At 44.8% G+C, this 16271-nt stretch overlaps 3 protein-coding genes across 3 annotated transcripts in view; 1 reads left to right on the forward strand and 2 right to left on the reverse strand.

The window, feature by feature from the left end:
* The window catches only part of SLC26A11 (solute carrier family 26 member 11), a 39937-nt gene extending 34716 nt beyond the window's left edge, over positions 1–5221 (reverse strand). The window contains exons 1-3 of the mRNA XM_054978519.1: positions 5142–5221; positions 2449–2776; positions 653–845 (exon numbers count right to left, since the gene is read on the reverse strand). Coding sequence (XP_054834494.1) covers positions 653–845; positions 2449–2640 — 385 coding nt within the window. The 5' untranslated portion in view covers positions 2641–2776; positions 5142–5221. The remainder of the gene's footprint in view (positions 1–652; positions 846–2448; positions 2777–5141) is intronic.
* A 95-nt stretch (positions 5222–5316) lies between these two features.
* SGSH (N-sulfoglucosamine sulfohydrolase) lies at positions 5317–15160 on the forward strand. Its single transcript, XM_054976836.1, has 8 exons — positions 5317–5446; positions 7521–7681; positions 7831–7936; positions 9005–9155; positions 10202–10358; positions 10585–10666; positions 11606–11809; positions 12437–15160. The coding sequence occupies exons 1-8, from the start codon at positions 5347–5349 to the stop codon at positions 12994–12996; spliced, it is 1521 nt and encodes a 506-aa protein (XP_054832811.1). The 5' UTR covers positions 5317–5346; the 3' UTR covers positions 12997–15160.
* CARD14 (caspase recruitment domain family member 14) overlaps positions 15044–16271 on the reverse strand; it is a 38587-nt gene continuing 37359 nt past the window's right edge. The window contains exon 21 of the mRNA XM_054976835.1: positions 15044–16248. Coding sequence (XP_054832810.1) covers positions 16041–16248 — 208 coding nt within the window. The 3' untranslated portion in view covers positions 15044–16040. The remainder of the gene's footprint in view (positions 16249–16271) is intronic.

A 16271-nucleotide genomic window follows, 5' to 3' on the forward strand; every position in this document is an offset into this window, starting at 1 on the left:
TAGAACAATAGGATTAAGGTCTTTTTCTCAACTTTGTTCATGTTGTAACATTTTTGCTGTGAAGAAGAGGCATGTGATCTCTGCTGAGCTGACACAAATTCAGTTTTGAGAACTGCAAAACCAAGCATCTGTGATAATATCTTGTAGGCAGAGAAACTGCCCAATAATCTTACAAAAACCTCTGGAAGAGCATGACATTGTGAATGGAATAATGGAATTTATTTACCAAAAAAATTAAACATATACAGCCTTATTCTACATAATTAAAAACTAATCTTTATTTCATGATGGAATAACCTTTGGATGGTAATATATTTTCCTCAAAAAGCATTTTATTTTTAAAAATCTGATTTAAATCAAAAAAATCCGATTTAAATTAAAAAAAATCCGATTTTTTTGATTTTTTTAAAAAAATCATTGATTTTTATCCACACTGGCTGCAGCTCTCGAAAGCTTATGCTACAATAAAGTTGGTTAGTCTTAAAGGTGTTACTGGACTCTTTGCTATTTTCCTCACACTCGGCGTTCCTCCTATGAGAACCCTGAAATAGACAGCAGGGACTGATTCACATCTGCACTCTGCTCTGGCTAGGATGACAGTGGGCTTGACAAACGGTTGATTTGATCTAATGTGCCACTGACCACATCTTACCGAGATGTAGGAGCCCCATAACTAACTGGATGCAGCCAGACAGGAACGTAAGCAGGATGGCATAAACAGGGTCATGAAATGCATAGGAAGAGACCAGTAGAGACAAGATCGCTGTAGGGCCCAGTGTCACGTCCTTTGCGGTCCCCAACAGACAATAGACGAAGCAGCCCATGAAGGAGGAATAGAGGCCATACTGGGGGAGAAAGCATCCAAAATTAAGCACCATGGTGTAGAAATAAAGACCTCAAATGGCCAAAATAATGCCGTTTTCAAAGCTAATAAACTTTGTAATAAAACAGAAGTCTAGTGAAACTTTAAAAACAAGTAATATGATCCCATTTTATTCTTCCTGCCAGGGCTTTTTTTCTGGGAAAAGAGGTGGTGGAACTCTGTGGGTTGCCCTTGGAGAAAATGGTCACATGGCTGGTGGCCCCGCCCCGATCTCCAGACAGAGGGGAGTTTAGATTGCCCTATGTGCCAAACTCCCCTCTGTCCGGAGATCAGGGGGCGGGGCCACCAGCCATATGACTATTTTCAAGAAGTTCCGGAACTCCGTTCCACCACGTTCCAGCTGAAAAAAAGCCCTGCTTTCTGCAACATACTAACGTGGTCACCCCACTGGAATTACTTTTTAAATAGTATGTCTGGGAACATATCATACTGTAACACAGGCCAGTAGAACCAAAAGACAGCAAAAAATTCTGGAGAAACTGGTAGTTCCTGCTTATCAGACTATACCCTCTCACACACACAGCAATTCACCGGTTTACCTTTATTTACCTTTATTCATAGTTGGACTTACATTTCATACAAAAAGAAGATAGCAATTCATTTAGTGGTGCAATATATTTATAGGCTGCTTCTCGCTTGAGGGCTGTTTAATGTTGGGTTTTTTAAATAAATATTAAATAATTATATTTCTAGTTTCATGTTTTTACTGTATTTAGAAGGAGTCTCTAGAGAGTGGTACATCAGTGTTCTAAAATAAATAAGTATGTAGCATATGCCCATATATCTGCTCAGTGTTTGTCTGAGATGTTCTAAAAGAAGGTGTCCTGCTTGAAATGGATGTTTCTATAACTAGCGGTAAACAGAAGAGCTTGTGATTGTCAGCTCAGTTTTTCAGGCAAGGGGTCAGAGATGACCAACGAAGATAAGATGTGAGAAAACAAACCTGCTTGTAAATCAAACGGTCTATCACAACCTTACCCTGCTGGATAAGTGCCTGTCATCTGTGGTTCTAAAACCAAAGAGGAACTCCAGAAAATCTGACCAGAGTAATATGTAAAGAGGAACTGAGTAGGGCGTTAGAACTTTGAAACAAATTCTAGGCTGGTTAGATTAGGGCAAAGAGGCCAAATGTTCTCCACTGCCATTGAAGCGGCAAGTGGCTTGATCACAAAACAGATTTTAAATGTATTGTTTGGACAACCATTGAATGGAGCACACAGGTGAGCTATGGATGGGGCTGCTGCTGTAGTGTTTATAGAGTCAATTGTTCTGACAGCTCTAGAGATGAAAGACAAGTTAATAAGAATCAGATGGTACTGTCGGACTGAGACTGCTGGGTCATGCTAAAAATGGAGATGAGCTTGACCCACTTTGTGCTGTCTGAAAGCAATTTATCCCTTGTTAAATGTGAATTTTCATCAACTAGATTTGGGGACCTGCTCCAGAATAACATAGATCGGTAACCCCAGGGAATCAACCTGCCAATTCTGCATCGCTGACAAATACAACCAAGGGTGCACATTTAGAAAGCAAGCTTACAGAAACTCCGGGATCAACCACCTCACCTGCATTGGAAGGCCAGCTACCTCGGCATAGGCCAGAGCCTGCGGCACGACAGTCAGTCCCACCGTGAGTCCAGCAATTATATCGAGCTGCAGCCACTGCAGAGAATATTTGGGAAGCCATCGTAGCACCGGCAACCTCTTCTGGACTGTTTGGTACCATCGAGCCTGGTACCTCCGATTCCCCTCTGCCATGGCAAGACTTAAAATGGTTCAGGTCGATTCATTCGGAGTCCAGCTGTAATCAGAACACCTTGGAGGTGTTTCGAGGCATGGGTGCCGTGAAAGAGAAGATGTCATCTGAAATGGTCATTGCAGAAAAAATCCCGTTCTGGCAACAAGAGGAGTATAAATACACCTTAGAACAGAAATTATGTCACATCAATTTTATTCAAATACGTTTCTGTTTTTATTCTTGTTATCCGTGACTTGTAATGGCCTATGGTTAAACACAATAAACCTTTACTACTACCAGAACAGAAATTGGCCAGCCACAAGCAGTAGTTAAGTTATCCTGGCAATTCTCTGTTTTAAAGCCTTCCATGCTTTCACAGTCTGAATAATTCTCTTTTAATCTACTCTGTGATCCACTTCCAAATGATTGCTCAAGTACATTGAAAGTGCATTATTCAGCGTTCCTGAAAGCAGGTTAGCCTAGAGAATGTACCCTATTTTAACTTTTTTGAAGTCAAAACCTGAGTCCCGAAACAGCTTACATCAATTACTACCAATATAGAACGGTGCACGGGGGATGATTCTGACGGAGTTTTGGATCCATCATGATTTGCAGTAGCCCGGCTTCTTCCTCGGGCCTCAACAACAGTAGTGGGTATTTGCATATTTGGAAGCCTTTTTACAAATGGATACAAGATAAGTTGGGAGAAATTTAATTTTCAATTAAGATGTAGTCCTTTATGGACATTATAGAAGATAAATGGAAAAATTTGCAAATAGAGAGCTGATTAGCAGAATACTTAGACATGTATTAGAGTGAATGGTGCAATGTAATAGATATGTAATTTCTTTTTTTTTGTTCTTTCTTCTCTTTCTATACCCCCTCCTTTTACTTTTTATTCCCTATTTTCTATCTAAAAAAATAAAATATATATATATAAAAAAAACAATAGTAGTAGGTATTTGGGAGGAAGGGGCTCCAAGCTAGACCCAGGCCCAGTGTGGGCCGTGGCACTGCTTCATGTATATGAAGTGAACAAAGAAGGTAAAGAATGCACCGATGTGTGTAAGATGAAAACTGGGTGATAAGAATACAAAAATACACCCCAGAGTGCTAAATATCAGTACGTTGCATACACAAATTTGAAACAATGGGCAAACAATGCCCGAACGGCTCTATGTGGAACAGAATGCAACAGGAATCAATGGTCTGGGCAAAAGGGTTTGCTAGAAAAAAGGGGAACTCTCCTTCTGCAGAGATTTTTTCTCTCTCTCCCCTTTGGCCCCCCCCCCCGAGTCTCTCTGTCTCAACCACTGATAGCACAAGGCCAGCCCAAGCCACTGTGTTATCCCAAACTGCTGTGCTACAAACCCCAGAGGGGCTTCTCAACCTGCCACATCACAGAGGATGGTGATTGCACAATTCCCAGCCTGCCACGGGTATCCTTAAAAAACACTGCTGCACGGATCTGAGGTTACTTGCACAGGCAGGACGGGAAAAGTAGCTGCTACCACTGTAAACAAAAGGCATCAAAGATGGGTTAGGCCCTGCCAACAACACCGCCAGCCAGTGACACCTTTTAAGAAGAAACTCTGTTTAAACTTTCTAATGACCGATGACTCGAGTTGTAATTACTTAGGAGTGAATTCCCTTGACCGCAACGGCATTTATTACCAGCATAAGCTTGAGCTGTATTATACAGCACTTTGCATATTCATTGAATAGAAGAATCACAGAGAAACTTTGGAAATAAATGTCCCTAGGCAAGACACCTAGATAAGATGCCCCTAATTCTGAGTTTCAATTATACACTTTCTAAGACAAAGGCTGCAGCAGTAAAAAAACTTCTTTGGCTATTCTCAGCATCTAAGTAGCACTACTGCTCAGGGCCGGCTTTCCATCCAGGAAACCCGTTTCTTTTACAGGTTGAGAGGGTTATGTCTTCTCAGTGATAAGGGAAATGTACTCTGCACATGCTCAAGAGCTTACACGCTATTCATCTGTTCCAGAACTAACGTCTAAACCAGATTTTGTGTTAGATCTCTTCAATTATCCCTAGCGATCTCCTGCGGCAGAAGCAAGCGCAAGAAACCCAGAACATCAGAACCAGTGTAGGGCAGTTCAGGGCTTAGACAACGGGCTGGGCAGGTTTTTAAAAGACAACGTAAGGATTTTTTTCCTATATTAATTGTATACGGTACATAACTTTGTATAATATCTCGCATACTGCTACAATGTTCAATTGTTTGGGGTTCAAAGTTTATATATTATTGTTTTTAAAAATTAGAAAAAATAAAAATAGTTGTTTTTTAAAAAAAAGACAAACACGGAAGAAAGAAACAATGAAGAACAAACAAGGGTTGCAAATACCCGCATCTGGCAAAAGGAGATTGCGGGATCCACTTTGGCCTCATCGTACCCACAGCCGCTTCCCTTCTTACAACCCTCTCCAAAGCCACCCGCGGGCTTTCCCCGGGGCGCCGCCGCTCGGTCCTTGCCCCGCATGACTCGAACCACTCACCGCGCTTGGAGGCTCCGCCGCCACCGGGCAGACAAAAACACACCAGGCTCCGGCTCGGACGATCCCATCCCCGCAGCGGCCCCCGCCACGTCTCATGTGACTCCAGCCAGAGGCGGAGCTGCAGCGCCGCGGAGACAGCCCCTTCTCGGGCGGTGCCAAGGCGCGCTTTCTCTTTCGCCCGCGGTCGGGCAAGGGGCTTGGGATCATGCGGGCGATTGCGCAGGGCTGGGCGCTGGCCCTGCTGCTGGGGCTCTGCTACGCCGGGCAGCAGCCTGGCAGGCCTCGCAACGTTCTCCTCCTTGTGGGTAAGCCGCGAGGGCGCTGGGGGCGCCGGTGAGCCGCGGCTCGGCAGGGAGGCGCGCAGGCAAGGGCCGGACGCTCCTCGCTGCTTCTCCACGGCACGGACAAGGGCCAGGCGCGTTCCCTGCGTTCCTGCACCGCAGCTTTGCTCATCCGGACAGGCGCCACCCTGCACATGGGCGAAATCAACAGCAGCCCACACATGGGCTTTCTCTGTGGTGGCCCCTAACCTGTGGGATGGCCTGCCTGAGGAGGTGTGGAGAGCCTCCACTCCTGGCTTTCCGCACAAACGGTGCAAACACGAATTATTCGAAAAGGCTTTAGGAGGGCTGAATTGTAGGGAGGGGATCTCAGATGATCTGCTAATGAGTTAGGAACCAGAGACCTCACCACTGTGTTGTATTGGATTCCTACTAATGTTACGTCTTTGTGAACTTGTATCTATTTTCCCTATGGCATAGTTTATGGAAATGTTCCTAATATTGACTGTACTAATCTCACACCATGTAATCCGCCTTGAGTCTCAATGAGAAAGGCAGACTATAAATGACATAAATAAATAAAATACAGAGACCGACCCAGGAGGCGTCGTATGGGACATAAACATCAAGGACCCTAATCTGCATCTTACTGAAAGGCTACAGAGGACAGAAAAGGCCACTTAGAGGATGGGGGGGGGGTCTGGACCCCCCCAAGTGAGCTGCCAGCAACTTCTGTTGGTCAGCCCACAAAGCTTTTTCCTCTAGGCTGGTGAGTGGGATGGAGGGCAACTTCTTTGAACGTGAGTTCTCTGCTGCGGGCTCCCTGATCTAAACTGACAGCAGGGAGTCCAAGCATCCAGACTGTGTTGCCATCTTTTCTACTGGTACAGGGACTGTCCCATTAACAGCAGTATGACAGGCAAAAACCCAACTGGTGCAGCCTCCGCACCCCCTCCACTATGCAAATGTGTGGAAGGCATAGCCTGTTGGCTGGCATCCCACTATTAAGGATTTAAGCTATCAGAAAAATGTGAAGCTCTTCTGGTGAAAATTAAGAACCTGTGCAGTGCGAGCTTTGGATGGGGCTGTAGTATCCTTGGGTGGAAAGTCTCAACTGTTGTTAACAAGCAAAAAAATATGTGGTATTGAAGTACAGATGGGTGAACCCATATACTTTAGCCAGGTGGGACTAGAACAAAGAAGGTTGGGAGAGATTTAGAACAATAATATCTGTGGTATTTTCTCCTCTGATCTGTTGGTTCTGTAGTTTCTTGTATGTCCCGATAACAATTAATGGAACGTTTGTGTCCACGGTACTGTTAAGTGACTCAGATACCAGAGTCCTATGTTCTGTGACTGTATGATTCCTGTCATGAGTGTTTCTGGGAACAATGTAGTTTATGTAGGATGAAATTACTGACGCTTCAGACATAACATAACATTTGGGTGAGTTGCAGGGATTTGAACCTGCGATCTTCATCAAGCCAAACTCCACCTGAGCTATAGTACTCAGTGCCACTCCCAGCTACTTAAGGATGCTAGCAAATATTCATGGGTGCCAAAAGCATTATATTCAGGGAAGGCCATATTATTCATAAGGCTGACTAGGCCGAAGCCTAGGGGCCCCACAAGGACTAGGGGCCCATACATAAATTTTAATTAATTGATTACCTTATATAACCTCTATTAACAAGATAATTAACTGCTTCCTTATTGAAGTGGAACGAATTCTTATATTAAAACAATTATCCATAAATAATATATTTTTAATAAATAATACAAATTTTATTCACTTCAAAATATTACAGTATTGAACAATTATCTCCCCAAAATGTGGTTTCCTGAAGAGTTCTACTTGTGCAATAAAAATATTTTTAAAATTGTGAATAGAATTCTTCAGGAGACCCTCAAAATGGATATAGGGCTATGTACTGCAGTCCATACCAGCGTCAGGCTGTCTGCTGTAGTGGGGTGAAAGATTGAAGTGCCAGAGGGGTCCCAAAATACCTGAAAGCCTAGGGGCCAGGCCATGGGTTATGGCCCTGATTACAGTGGAGATCCTGATCTTACAACTTGACCTCTCTCCCCTGCATGGCAGCTGATGATGGTGGTTTTGAGAGCGGTGCATACAACAACACAGCCATTGATACTCCAAACCTGGACGCCTTGGCCCAGCGTAGCTTGATCTTCAGGAATGCCTTTACCTCTGTCAGCAGCTGTTCTCCTAGCAGGGCCAGCCTCCTGACAGGCCTGCCCCAGGTAATGCTTGCCAGATAGGTTGGGAGAACTTGTGGTGGAAGTGAATGGCTCAGTCCTTTCCAGTGACCTTGGAACTCTTGTAGATTTTCCACTTCTTACCATTGATCCTCCACTCTACCCACATTGTGAATGATTCTTCTTATCCACAGCACCAGAATGGGATGTATGGGCTGCATCAGGACGTACATCACTTCAACTCCTTCGACAGTGTTCGTAGCCTCCCGCTATTGCTTAGCAAGGCAGGGATCCGAACCGGTAAGCTGCTTAGAGAAGCAGAATATCTCCTCCCAAATTCAGTTGGAATTCAATTTTAATCCCTTGTTTATAATACACCTTGATGAAAGTCTCTACTTCATGGGTATACAGAGATGAGTGACTGGGAAGGAACATGAAGTTTCTCCGTTTTGTCCACCCCTATCCTTCCTCCGGTATTTTTCTACCACTGATGTCAAGGCAGAAGTTGCAGTCAATCCTGCTATAGAACATGCCCATTCCATAGTAGAACAACTGGCTGAATATATGCCGTCCTTGAATAATTTTCACATAGAGTCTTCTTGTACAAAACACTAGTACAAAATGTGCTGTATTGCCTATGAAGATTATATATGTGTACAAGTTGCCGGTTCTGTGGCCAAGGTTCTGTCCCTTTCCTAATCACTACTTTCTTAAAAGGGAAGGACTTTTTTTAGTATTTATGCATCCTGCACAATATGCACATGTACATACATTCAGCAGACTTAGCTTCACACCAAGTTTTCCAAGCCACAGAATCAAGCCTGGAACTTGTGAAGAAACAAAAGGCATTCTGCACATGTGTTTAAAGGCAGCGCATCCCCACTTGCACAGCCAGCACAGGCAAATACTTCTCTCCCACTGAAACAAAGCTTAAGCATTCACTCTTTTCCTTGCCTCCATCCCTGCTGCTCAGTCAGAATTTAGTTTGTAAGCTCCTAAGAAGTATGGACCTGGGCTTTGCTTGCTGTTACAGTGTAAAGTGCTAAGTGTACAATGGTAGTCCATAAAACAATAGTAATAATTTGAGATTGGGCTATGGATTTCAAGCCTCAGCAGATAGCTCTCAATTTTAAAAGTATAAAAGTATGCCTTGTTCTAGGGGGGTCTGATCGTGGGTAACAATCGGTACTCAGAATGATTGGTCTTCAGCATCCTTGCGCTGAGTTGCCGTTTGCTTGCCTGTTTTTTTCCAGCTCTGGAGGCGATTAATACTTTTGATAGCATCAAAAGTACCAGGAGAATATGACGTGCTTTCATTAGCTTTTCCCACCATTTGTGTCCCGAACTAACTGTGTTTGTCTGCTTCAGGGATTATTGGGAAAAAGCATGTTGGACCAGAGACTGTGTATCCTTTTGACTTTGCCTACACTGAAGAGAACGGCTCTGTCTTGCAAGTGGGGAGGAATATCACTCGGATCAAGCTGCTGGTTCGGAGGTTCTTCCGCAGCCAAGATGAGAAGTAAGATCCTAGAATCAGGGGCTGAGGTTATGTATCAGAGTTGCTTCCTTAAACATCTGGGCACACTGGATCAAGGCATCCGGGGTCAGTGAGTCAAGCACTGGGGAACTGCAGGAGTACTAGAGTAATCCAAGGCCTGTGGTTAGGAGAAGAGAGACCTCATAAAAGTTGGGGGAAATTCCTGGATTTGGGATTATAGAATGGTCTGTTTACAAGAAGAGTTTGGGGCTGGGACAGACTGCCATTAAAGTAGCAGTTCAGAATTCTTGAATTTGGGATTATAGAATGGTCTGTTTACAAGAAGAGTTTTGGACTGGGACAGACTCACATTAAAGTAGCAGTTGAGAATTCTTAAGTTTGGGATCATAGAACAGTCTGTTTACAAGAAGAGTTTGGGGCTGGGACAGACATTAAAGTAGCAGTTCAGAATTCTTGAATTTGGGATCATAGAATGGTATGTTTACAAGAAGAGTTTTGGGCTGGGACAGACTGACATTACAGTAGCAGTTCAGAACATATCCACATTGCAGGGGACTATCTGGAGCTGGAGCTTGGGGCTGGGGGGCATCTTTGGAAATGGCAAATATGGGGGCCAAGATACCAGTTGGTTTCAAGAGGAGAACCGAGTACAAGGACGGGATTACAGGTGCCTGTGGCATGCTGTTGAAGTCCATAAGTGATGTTTCTTGGGAGAGCTCCGCAACAGCTTAGCAGATGGATTGTGAGTACACAGACAATGGGGGCATTTTCGAACACAGTTGGTGGCAATGTAAGATGGAAAGACCACAACAGAACTTCGGGAAGCAAGCCTAATATATTTGGAGAGCTGCAGTTTAGGCTTGTAGGAGACCCAGCAGGGGACAATAGAAGATCAGGAGTGGCTTAGCAGAACTAAGATTCGAATGAATGGACGTGGAGAATCATAGAACTGGAGTAAGGCAGATGAGAGGGGTCTCCAGTTAAAAGAGGTGGGGGGGCTGACAGCACCAGAAAGAGTAATTGGAATGAATTTTGAGTACATTCTCACCTGCTGTTACAACTTTTAGGCCTTTCTTCCTCTATGTTGCTTTCCATGATCCTCACCGCTGTGGCCACTCGCAACCCCAGTATGGAACCTTTTGTGAAAAATTTGGCAACGGAGAGCCTGGAATGGGCTTGATCCCAGACTGGAATCCCCAGCACTACAGCCCAGATCAAGTGCAGGTGAGATAGCAGGTCCATTTCTTCACTGAGGATTCCCAGAGTATCTCAGTTTTGCAGAAAAAAATGCCTTGCTTGTGCTTAACAGAGGGAGCTTTGCCTACTCACCTGATACTCAGGTAACTGTTGCCGTTTCTAGGTTGCTCGGTTTGCAGGTGTTCTCTTGGTGTCCTTCATACTGCAGCTCGAACTTCTGCTTAACAGCTGCTTTTCTTTTCTGCCCTCTCAGGTCCCATATTTTGTGCAAGATACACCAGCTGCTCGTGCAGATTTGGCTGCTCAGTACACAACCATTGGGCGCATGGATCAAGGTAAATTGTTACAGAATCAAAGCAATCCTGCCAACAGGAGCAGAGGAAATGGTTTGAGTTGCAGTGCTCTTGAAATAGAACAGAATTCCAAGAACTTTGTGAGTTTATTTATTTATCTCCTAAGCTGTTGAACCTAAAGGAGTAACTCTAGGCAAACATCTGCTCTAAGAGAAAGGAGGGCACTCAAATTCAGTGAGACTATAATTACAGGCATGCAGTGATCTTTAAGCACATTTACAGAACTTGGAATTCTAGGAATTTCAGCTTTTTTTAAAAAAAAAGTGTTACACTCTTGTGGCTTTAGGTACAATGTTAACGAGAAGGTCACAGGTCTTTAAAGCAGATAAAGAGGGTTACAAGGGGTCTATACATATCCATGATTGTTGTTTCCAGCGTTTATGGTTCACAGCTTTACCACGAGTGGATGAAAGTATCAGCTAGTGAAAGGTAAGTAGTTGATGAAAATAGCTATAAGCAGGGCTTTTTTTCAGCTGGAATGCAGTGGAACAGTGTTCTGGAATCTCTTGAAAATGGCCACATGGCTGGTGGCCCCGACCCCTGATCTCCAGACAGAGGGCAGTTTAGATTGCACCCTTCTGTCTGGAGATCAGGGGGCGGGGCCACCAGCCATGTGGCCATTTTTGCCGAGGGCTATTTAAATTTTAAAAAACTCCCCCCTTGTTCCAGCTTACCCAAAGTGACATCATTGTGCGGTCCTGAGTTCCACCACCTGTTTTCCCAGAAAAAAAGCCCTGGCTATAAGGATTTGTTCGTTCATGTGTGGTTGCTGGGTGTGTGTTCAGGGAACCTCTGTCCACAGGTGAGACAGGGCGCATGATGTTTCCCGCTTGCCCTCTGGGCAAGATGAATGGTGCCAATGGGTGTAAGCCAGAGGATTCTTAGTAAGCACCATGGATTCTCTTCCTCTGGGATCTGCAGGCATTGGTCTTGTCCTGGAGGAGCTACACAATGCTGGTTTCAACAACAACACACTTGTGATCTACACTTCAGACAACGGTATCCCTTTCCCCAGTGGCAGAACCAACCTATATTGGTCAGGCACGGCTGAACCCCTCCTCATCTCTTCCTCTGAGCATCCGGCACGCTGGGGCCAGGTCAGCCATGCCTATGCCAGCCTTCTGGGTAAGAGCTGTTCCGAAACATACTTGAGTATTTACATTGTGGGTGGGGAAGTAAAAAACACATAGTAAGGAGTCAAGGGCCTCTGTGGGATTGCGCAGACGGGTGTTTTGCTCCAGGCTTTATGGAGCACTCACGCCTTTTCTTCTATCAATTCTCTTTGCTGCCACAGTGATGTGGGCTGGCTTCAAAAGCCGGATTCTGTGGAAGGCAGTGCAGGCTCTCTCAGTTTGCTAGTGTTCTCTTGGTGTTTGCATGTTTCCCAGCAGCAGGAGAGAGAAGTATGCTGGGGGTGGGGGGGCAGCCTAGGCAGCAGCAACAACATTCATATTGTCCTCCTATGGAGGCTTTAGTGAATATAGTTTTTATTCAATATTGAGGCTTCATTGAGTGGCGATATGGGAAAAGAAGTGGGGTTAGAACCAGAATATTCTTGGAGATCCACAAACAAAAAGATCACTTTCAGCCAAAGAAAGACCACGTGCTTTTTGCTTGGGGATGGAGTAATGGGCTTCCACTGAGGCCCACCACCAGGTATCCAACCCGGCATCTTCCTTACCAGGCCATGCTTGTGGGCAAGGTTCCAGCCCTGTCACCTGCACCGTTTCCTCTTCTCCCACCCCTCTACAGATATCACTCCTACCATTTTGGATTGGTTCTCTGTGCCATATCCCAGCTACAGCCTCTTTGGGAAGCGGATGGTGCAACTCACAGGGAAGTCCCTGCTGCCAGCCCTGTTGTCCGAGCCACCGTGGGTGACTGTGTTTGCGAGCCAGAGCTTGCACGAGGTGACCATGCATTATCCCATGCGGGCTGTGCAGCGTGGCCCCCTGCGCTTCATCCACAACCTGCAGAACCGCACGTCCTTCCCCATCGACCAAGATTTCTATGTTTCACCCACGTTCCAAGACCTGCTGAATAGGACTCAGGCAGGGCAGCCCACCCACTGGAATAAGACATTGCACAGCTACTATTACCGAGAACGTTGGGAGCTGTATGATCACAGCGTGGACCCCACCGAGAGCCAAAACTTGGCTTCTGACCCCCGCTACGCACAGCCTCTGCAGGAGCTACAAGGGCTGCTGCTGAAGTGGCAGTGGGAAACAGATGACCCCTGGGTGTGTGTACCTGACGGGGTCCTGGAGGATAAGCCCAGCCCCCAATGTCGGCCTCTCCACAATGAACTGTGATTTTAGTTCCTCGCTCTTTGCGGTTGCTGTTACTTCCTCATTCCAAGCAGCAACAACAGGAAAAGAACTTAAAGCAACCAAAGCAGGCTTCAGTTTCAGCTTGCAAACTCTGAGATATTATAGACCTAAACATTTACGAGGCTGCCGTTGGGAGGAGGAGCTGCTGTCAAATGCCAGAGCGTGATTACCGCCTGCAGAAAGGGAAGGGCTTGTCAGTGATCTGAGCACTAACATGTATACAGCCAGCTTAGGTGCAGACTACCCCATCCGAATGGTTTGGTGTCAAAGAGACAGCACAGCTACCCAATGGAACAGAACATTCGGCAGGCAAGACCCACCCGTCCAGCTCAACAAGAGACTGGCCTCATCCAGACTGTGGTTTGTTTTATCAGAAATAGCGCCTTTCTAGGAACTTGAAGAGGATGGGCCAGAGCCAGTTCAAAACGTCAGAAGAGCACATGGCTCAGTCCTCTCACAGCAGTCCGTACCACCTTAGAATACACACATGGGGGAATCATTTTGAAAGCACTGCCTTCCCAGATGTTCACACGTGTGCAAAACTAGTGAGCAGAGATGTAACAAGTTTCAAAGCCAGCGAGCAATTCTCTATCTGTATACTGTGGTGGAATAGGCTCATAAAGACAGCTAATCCGTATTCAAGACAATACATTTAATTGGCCTGTTAATCCTAGAATAGGCATCCATGTTGCTAAAACTACTATATGTAGGGAAGCAAGTGGGGCATCGCTGGTTCTGAGCAGATTGCTTCAGTTTCCTGAAAGTGTCAACAGCAGCTAGAAGAGCTGGAGCTTCATTCGCTACCTCTGTTAAGGATAAGGTGGGGAATTCCCTCAAATTCTTGTCTCAGAATCACAGTTCCACACATCAGTAAGAGGCAGGAAACGTGTAGAAAATGATACCAAGAATTTTAATTCAACACTGTTACAATTCAAATTGAGACATCTATTTACATGTTGCTTTACAAAATGAGATAAAATCTGATGCTTATTTTTCATAAGCTGGATATGTAAAAACAAACAAACGGATAAAATATGAAGAGAACTAGGAAAGAGACAAAGGCGATAGAACTTGGTTGTTTTCTCTCTGGCATTCACACATGTAGGATATTAACAGTACAAAATTCTGAAGAACCAGATGTTGGATTCTGGGATACCCAGTACAATAAATGAGAGACCACATGGTCACAGGGATCTGAGAAGACTGCAAGACCAACGCAGTGCAAATTACACAGGATACCACTGTTTGTACATTATAATGTATATGCAGTGGCACTTCTGATGAGATCTCTTTTTAATATGTACAATATATTTCATTTTTTTTTCAATTTAAGAAAAGACTTTTAAAAGGTACAAGCTTCCAAACCATACACATGCTTAAAAATCACTATGACTTCAACTTGTAACTATGTTGAATAAACTATTAACTAAATTTAGACATCATGCAAAACTATGGTTTAACTAAACCGACTGTAGTTAGTAGGATAGTCTGAAGACGGGTCTCTCTAACAGCAGTGATTAAATAGGGTCTGTCAAACTGATATTGAACCATAGTGTGAAGTTGGTTTATTAACTGCAGTTAGTTTTAAGTATAATTGTGTGTGACATGTAAATGTAGACATGCTGGGTTAGTTTGTTCCCCAATAACACCTTCCTTGGCTACAGAACAAAGCTGATGACACCAGAATTGGAGTGGCCATCTGCAAGATGAACCCTGGGCTGTTTCCAGATGACTTACCTGCACCCGGAACAACGTCACGCAAAACTTGCATGAGAAAACACGATATTTCGCGTTTTTCCCGCAATGTGGTGTGACGTTCCGGGTGCAGGTAAGCCATCTGGAAACGGCCCTGGTTTCATAAACTCACCATAGTTACAGTAAGTCATAGTTTCACGTTATGCCTGAAACTGAGCAGATCAATTCGGACTGGAACAGAACCATGCCTCATGTTCTCTAGATTATGTTTCAGAACATGTTGACAAGAGTAATGTTTTTAGCAGCACATTTCCTTTGCCAAAACATAGCGTAACTGGTTGGTCAGCAACATTCTAGTTGCTCAAAACGTTTTTACAATTGATGCCTTCTACCACCCTGAAATTTCAGAAAGTGTGTAATTCTTTTGCAATAAAAATGACAATGAATTCTGTCCATTTTACTTCCTTGCCTCTTTCCCAATACTTACACAGTCTCACAGGGCATGATACTAACCTTACCCCTAGAGAGCACTCTGCAAACATAGCTCAAGCTACTTGTATTGGTATATTTGGATTCTCGAACTGTACGGCCAGCCCCATGTGAGGTGTGCAAGACCTACAAGGAGGGTCAAACCACAGCTCTTAGGCTGATTCCGCACATGTTGGATAATGCACTTTCAGTGCACTTTATCAATCATTTGAGGTGGACTTTTTGTTCCGCACACGAAAAAATCCGTTCCAAATGATCTATAAAGAGGATTGGAAGTGCATTATCCAACGTGTGCGGAATCAGCCTTAGTCCTGAAAGTATTATCCACTCTTGACCGGAAGTGGCTCTCCAACACCTCACCTACTTCCTGACCCTTTTAAGTAGACGTGCCAGGGATTGAACCCAGGATTTTCTGTATGCAAAACAGATGCATTACCAACAAGCAATGGTTTGGTGGAGGGTGCCCTCAAGTCAGAGTTGACTTATGGTGACCCCTGGCGGGGTTTTCATGGCAAGAGATGTGACGGGTGGTTTGCCATTGCCTGCCTCTGCAATCCTAATCTTCGTTGGAGGTCTCCCATCCAATTATTAACCAGGCCGACTCTGCTTAGCTTCTGACAAGATCAGGCTCACCTGGGCTATCCAGGTCAGGGCACCCACAAGCAATGACAGTTCAGAAATTTGAGAACAGTGGAGTGAACGGCTTATTTATTAACCTTTCCTACTTAGCTGTGCTACAACTTGCCCCAGTCATCTTTTAACTGGATCCAGAGTCAATATTAGCATTTCTCAAGTTGCCCGATATAAATGATTAACTCAAGCCGGTCTGTCTCCCGAAGGGGTCAATGAGCCACTTGTTCCACCCACACCACCTTCTTTTGCTCATCAGCGATGGCCACTCGGACACAATTGGCAAGAGCATCAAGGTCATTCCAAGCATCAGGGGTGATGGTGCCGTACAGGCAGGGCACTCTCTCGAGCTGAGCCTCTTCTTTCCAGGCAGTCTCCAACAGCTGTTCCTCAGTTGCTCCAAGGCGCTGTAGGGATTTCCTGTAATACAAGCCATTTGTGCA

This window comes from Eublepharis macularius, chromosome 4, assembly GCF_028583425.1.
Source record: "Eublepharis macularius isolate TG4126 chromosome 4, MPM_Emac_v1.0, whole genome shotgun sequence".
Taxonomy (NCBI): domain Eukaryota; kingdom Metazoa; phylum Chordata; class Lepidosauria; order Squamata; family Eublepharidae; genus Eublepharis; species Eublepharis macularius.

Excerpts from the sequence above, each read along its gene's own strand:
- SGSH (XM_054976836.1), top strand. The coding sequence starts at position 5,347 with ATGCGGGCGATTGCGCAGGGCTGGGCGCTGGCCCTGCTGCTGGGGCTC. Across the intron at positions 5,447-7,520 it reads CAACGTTCTCCTCCTTGTGG|CTGATGATGGTGGTTTTGAG; the intron begins GTAAGCCGCGAG and ends CCTGCATGGCAG. Across the intron at positions 9,156-10,201 it reads TTCCGCAGCCAAGATGAGAA|GCCTTTCTTCCTCTATGTTG; the intron begins GTAAGATCCTAG and ends TACAACTTTTAG.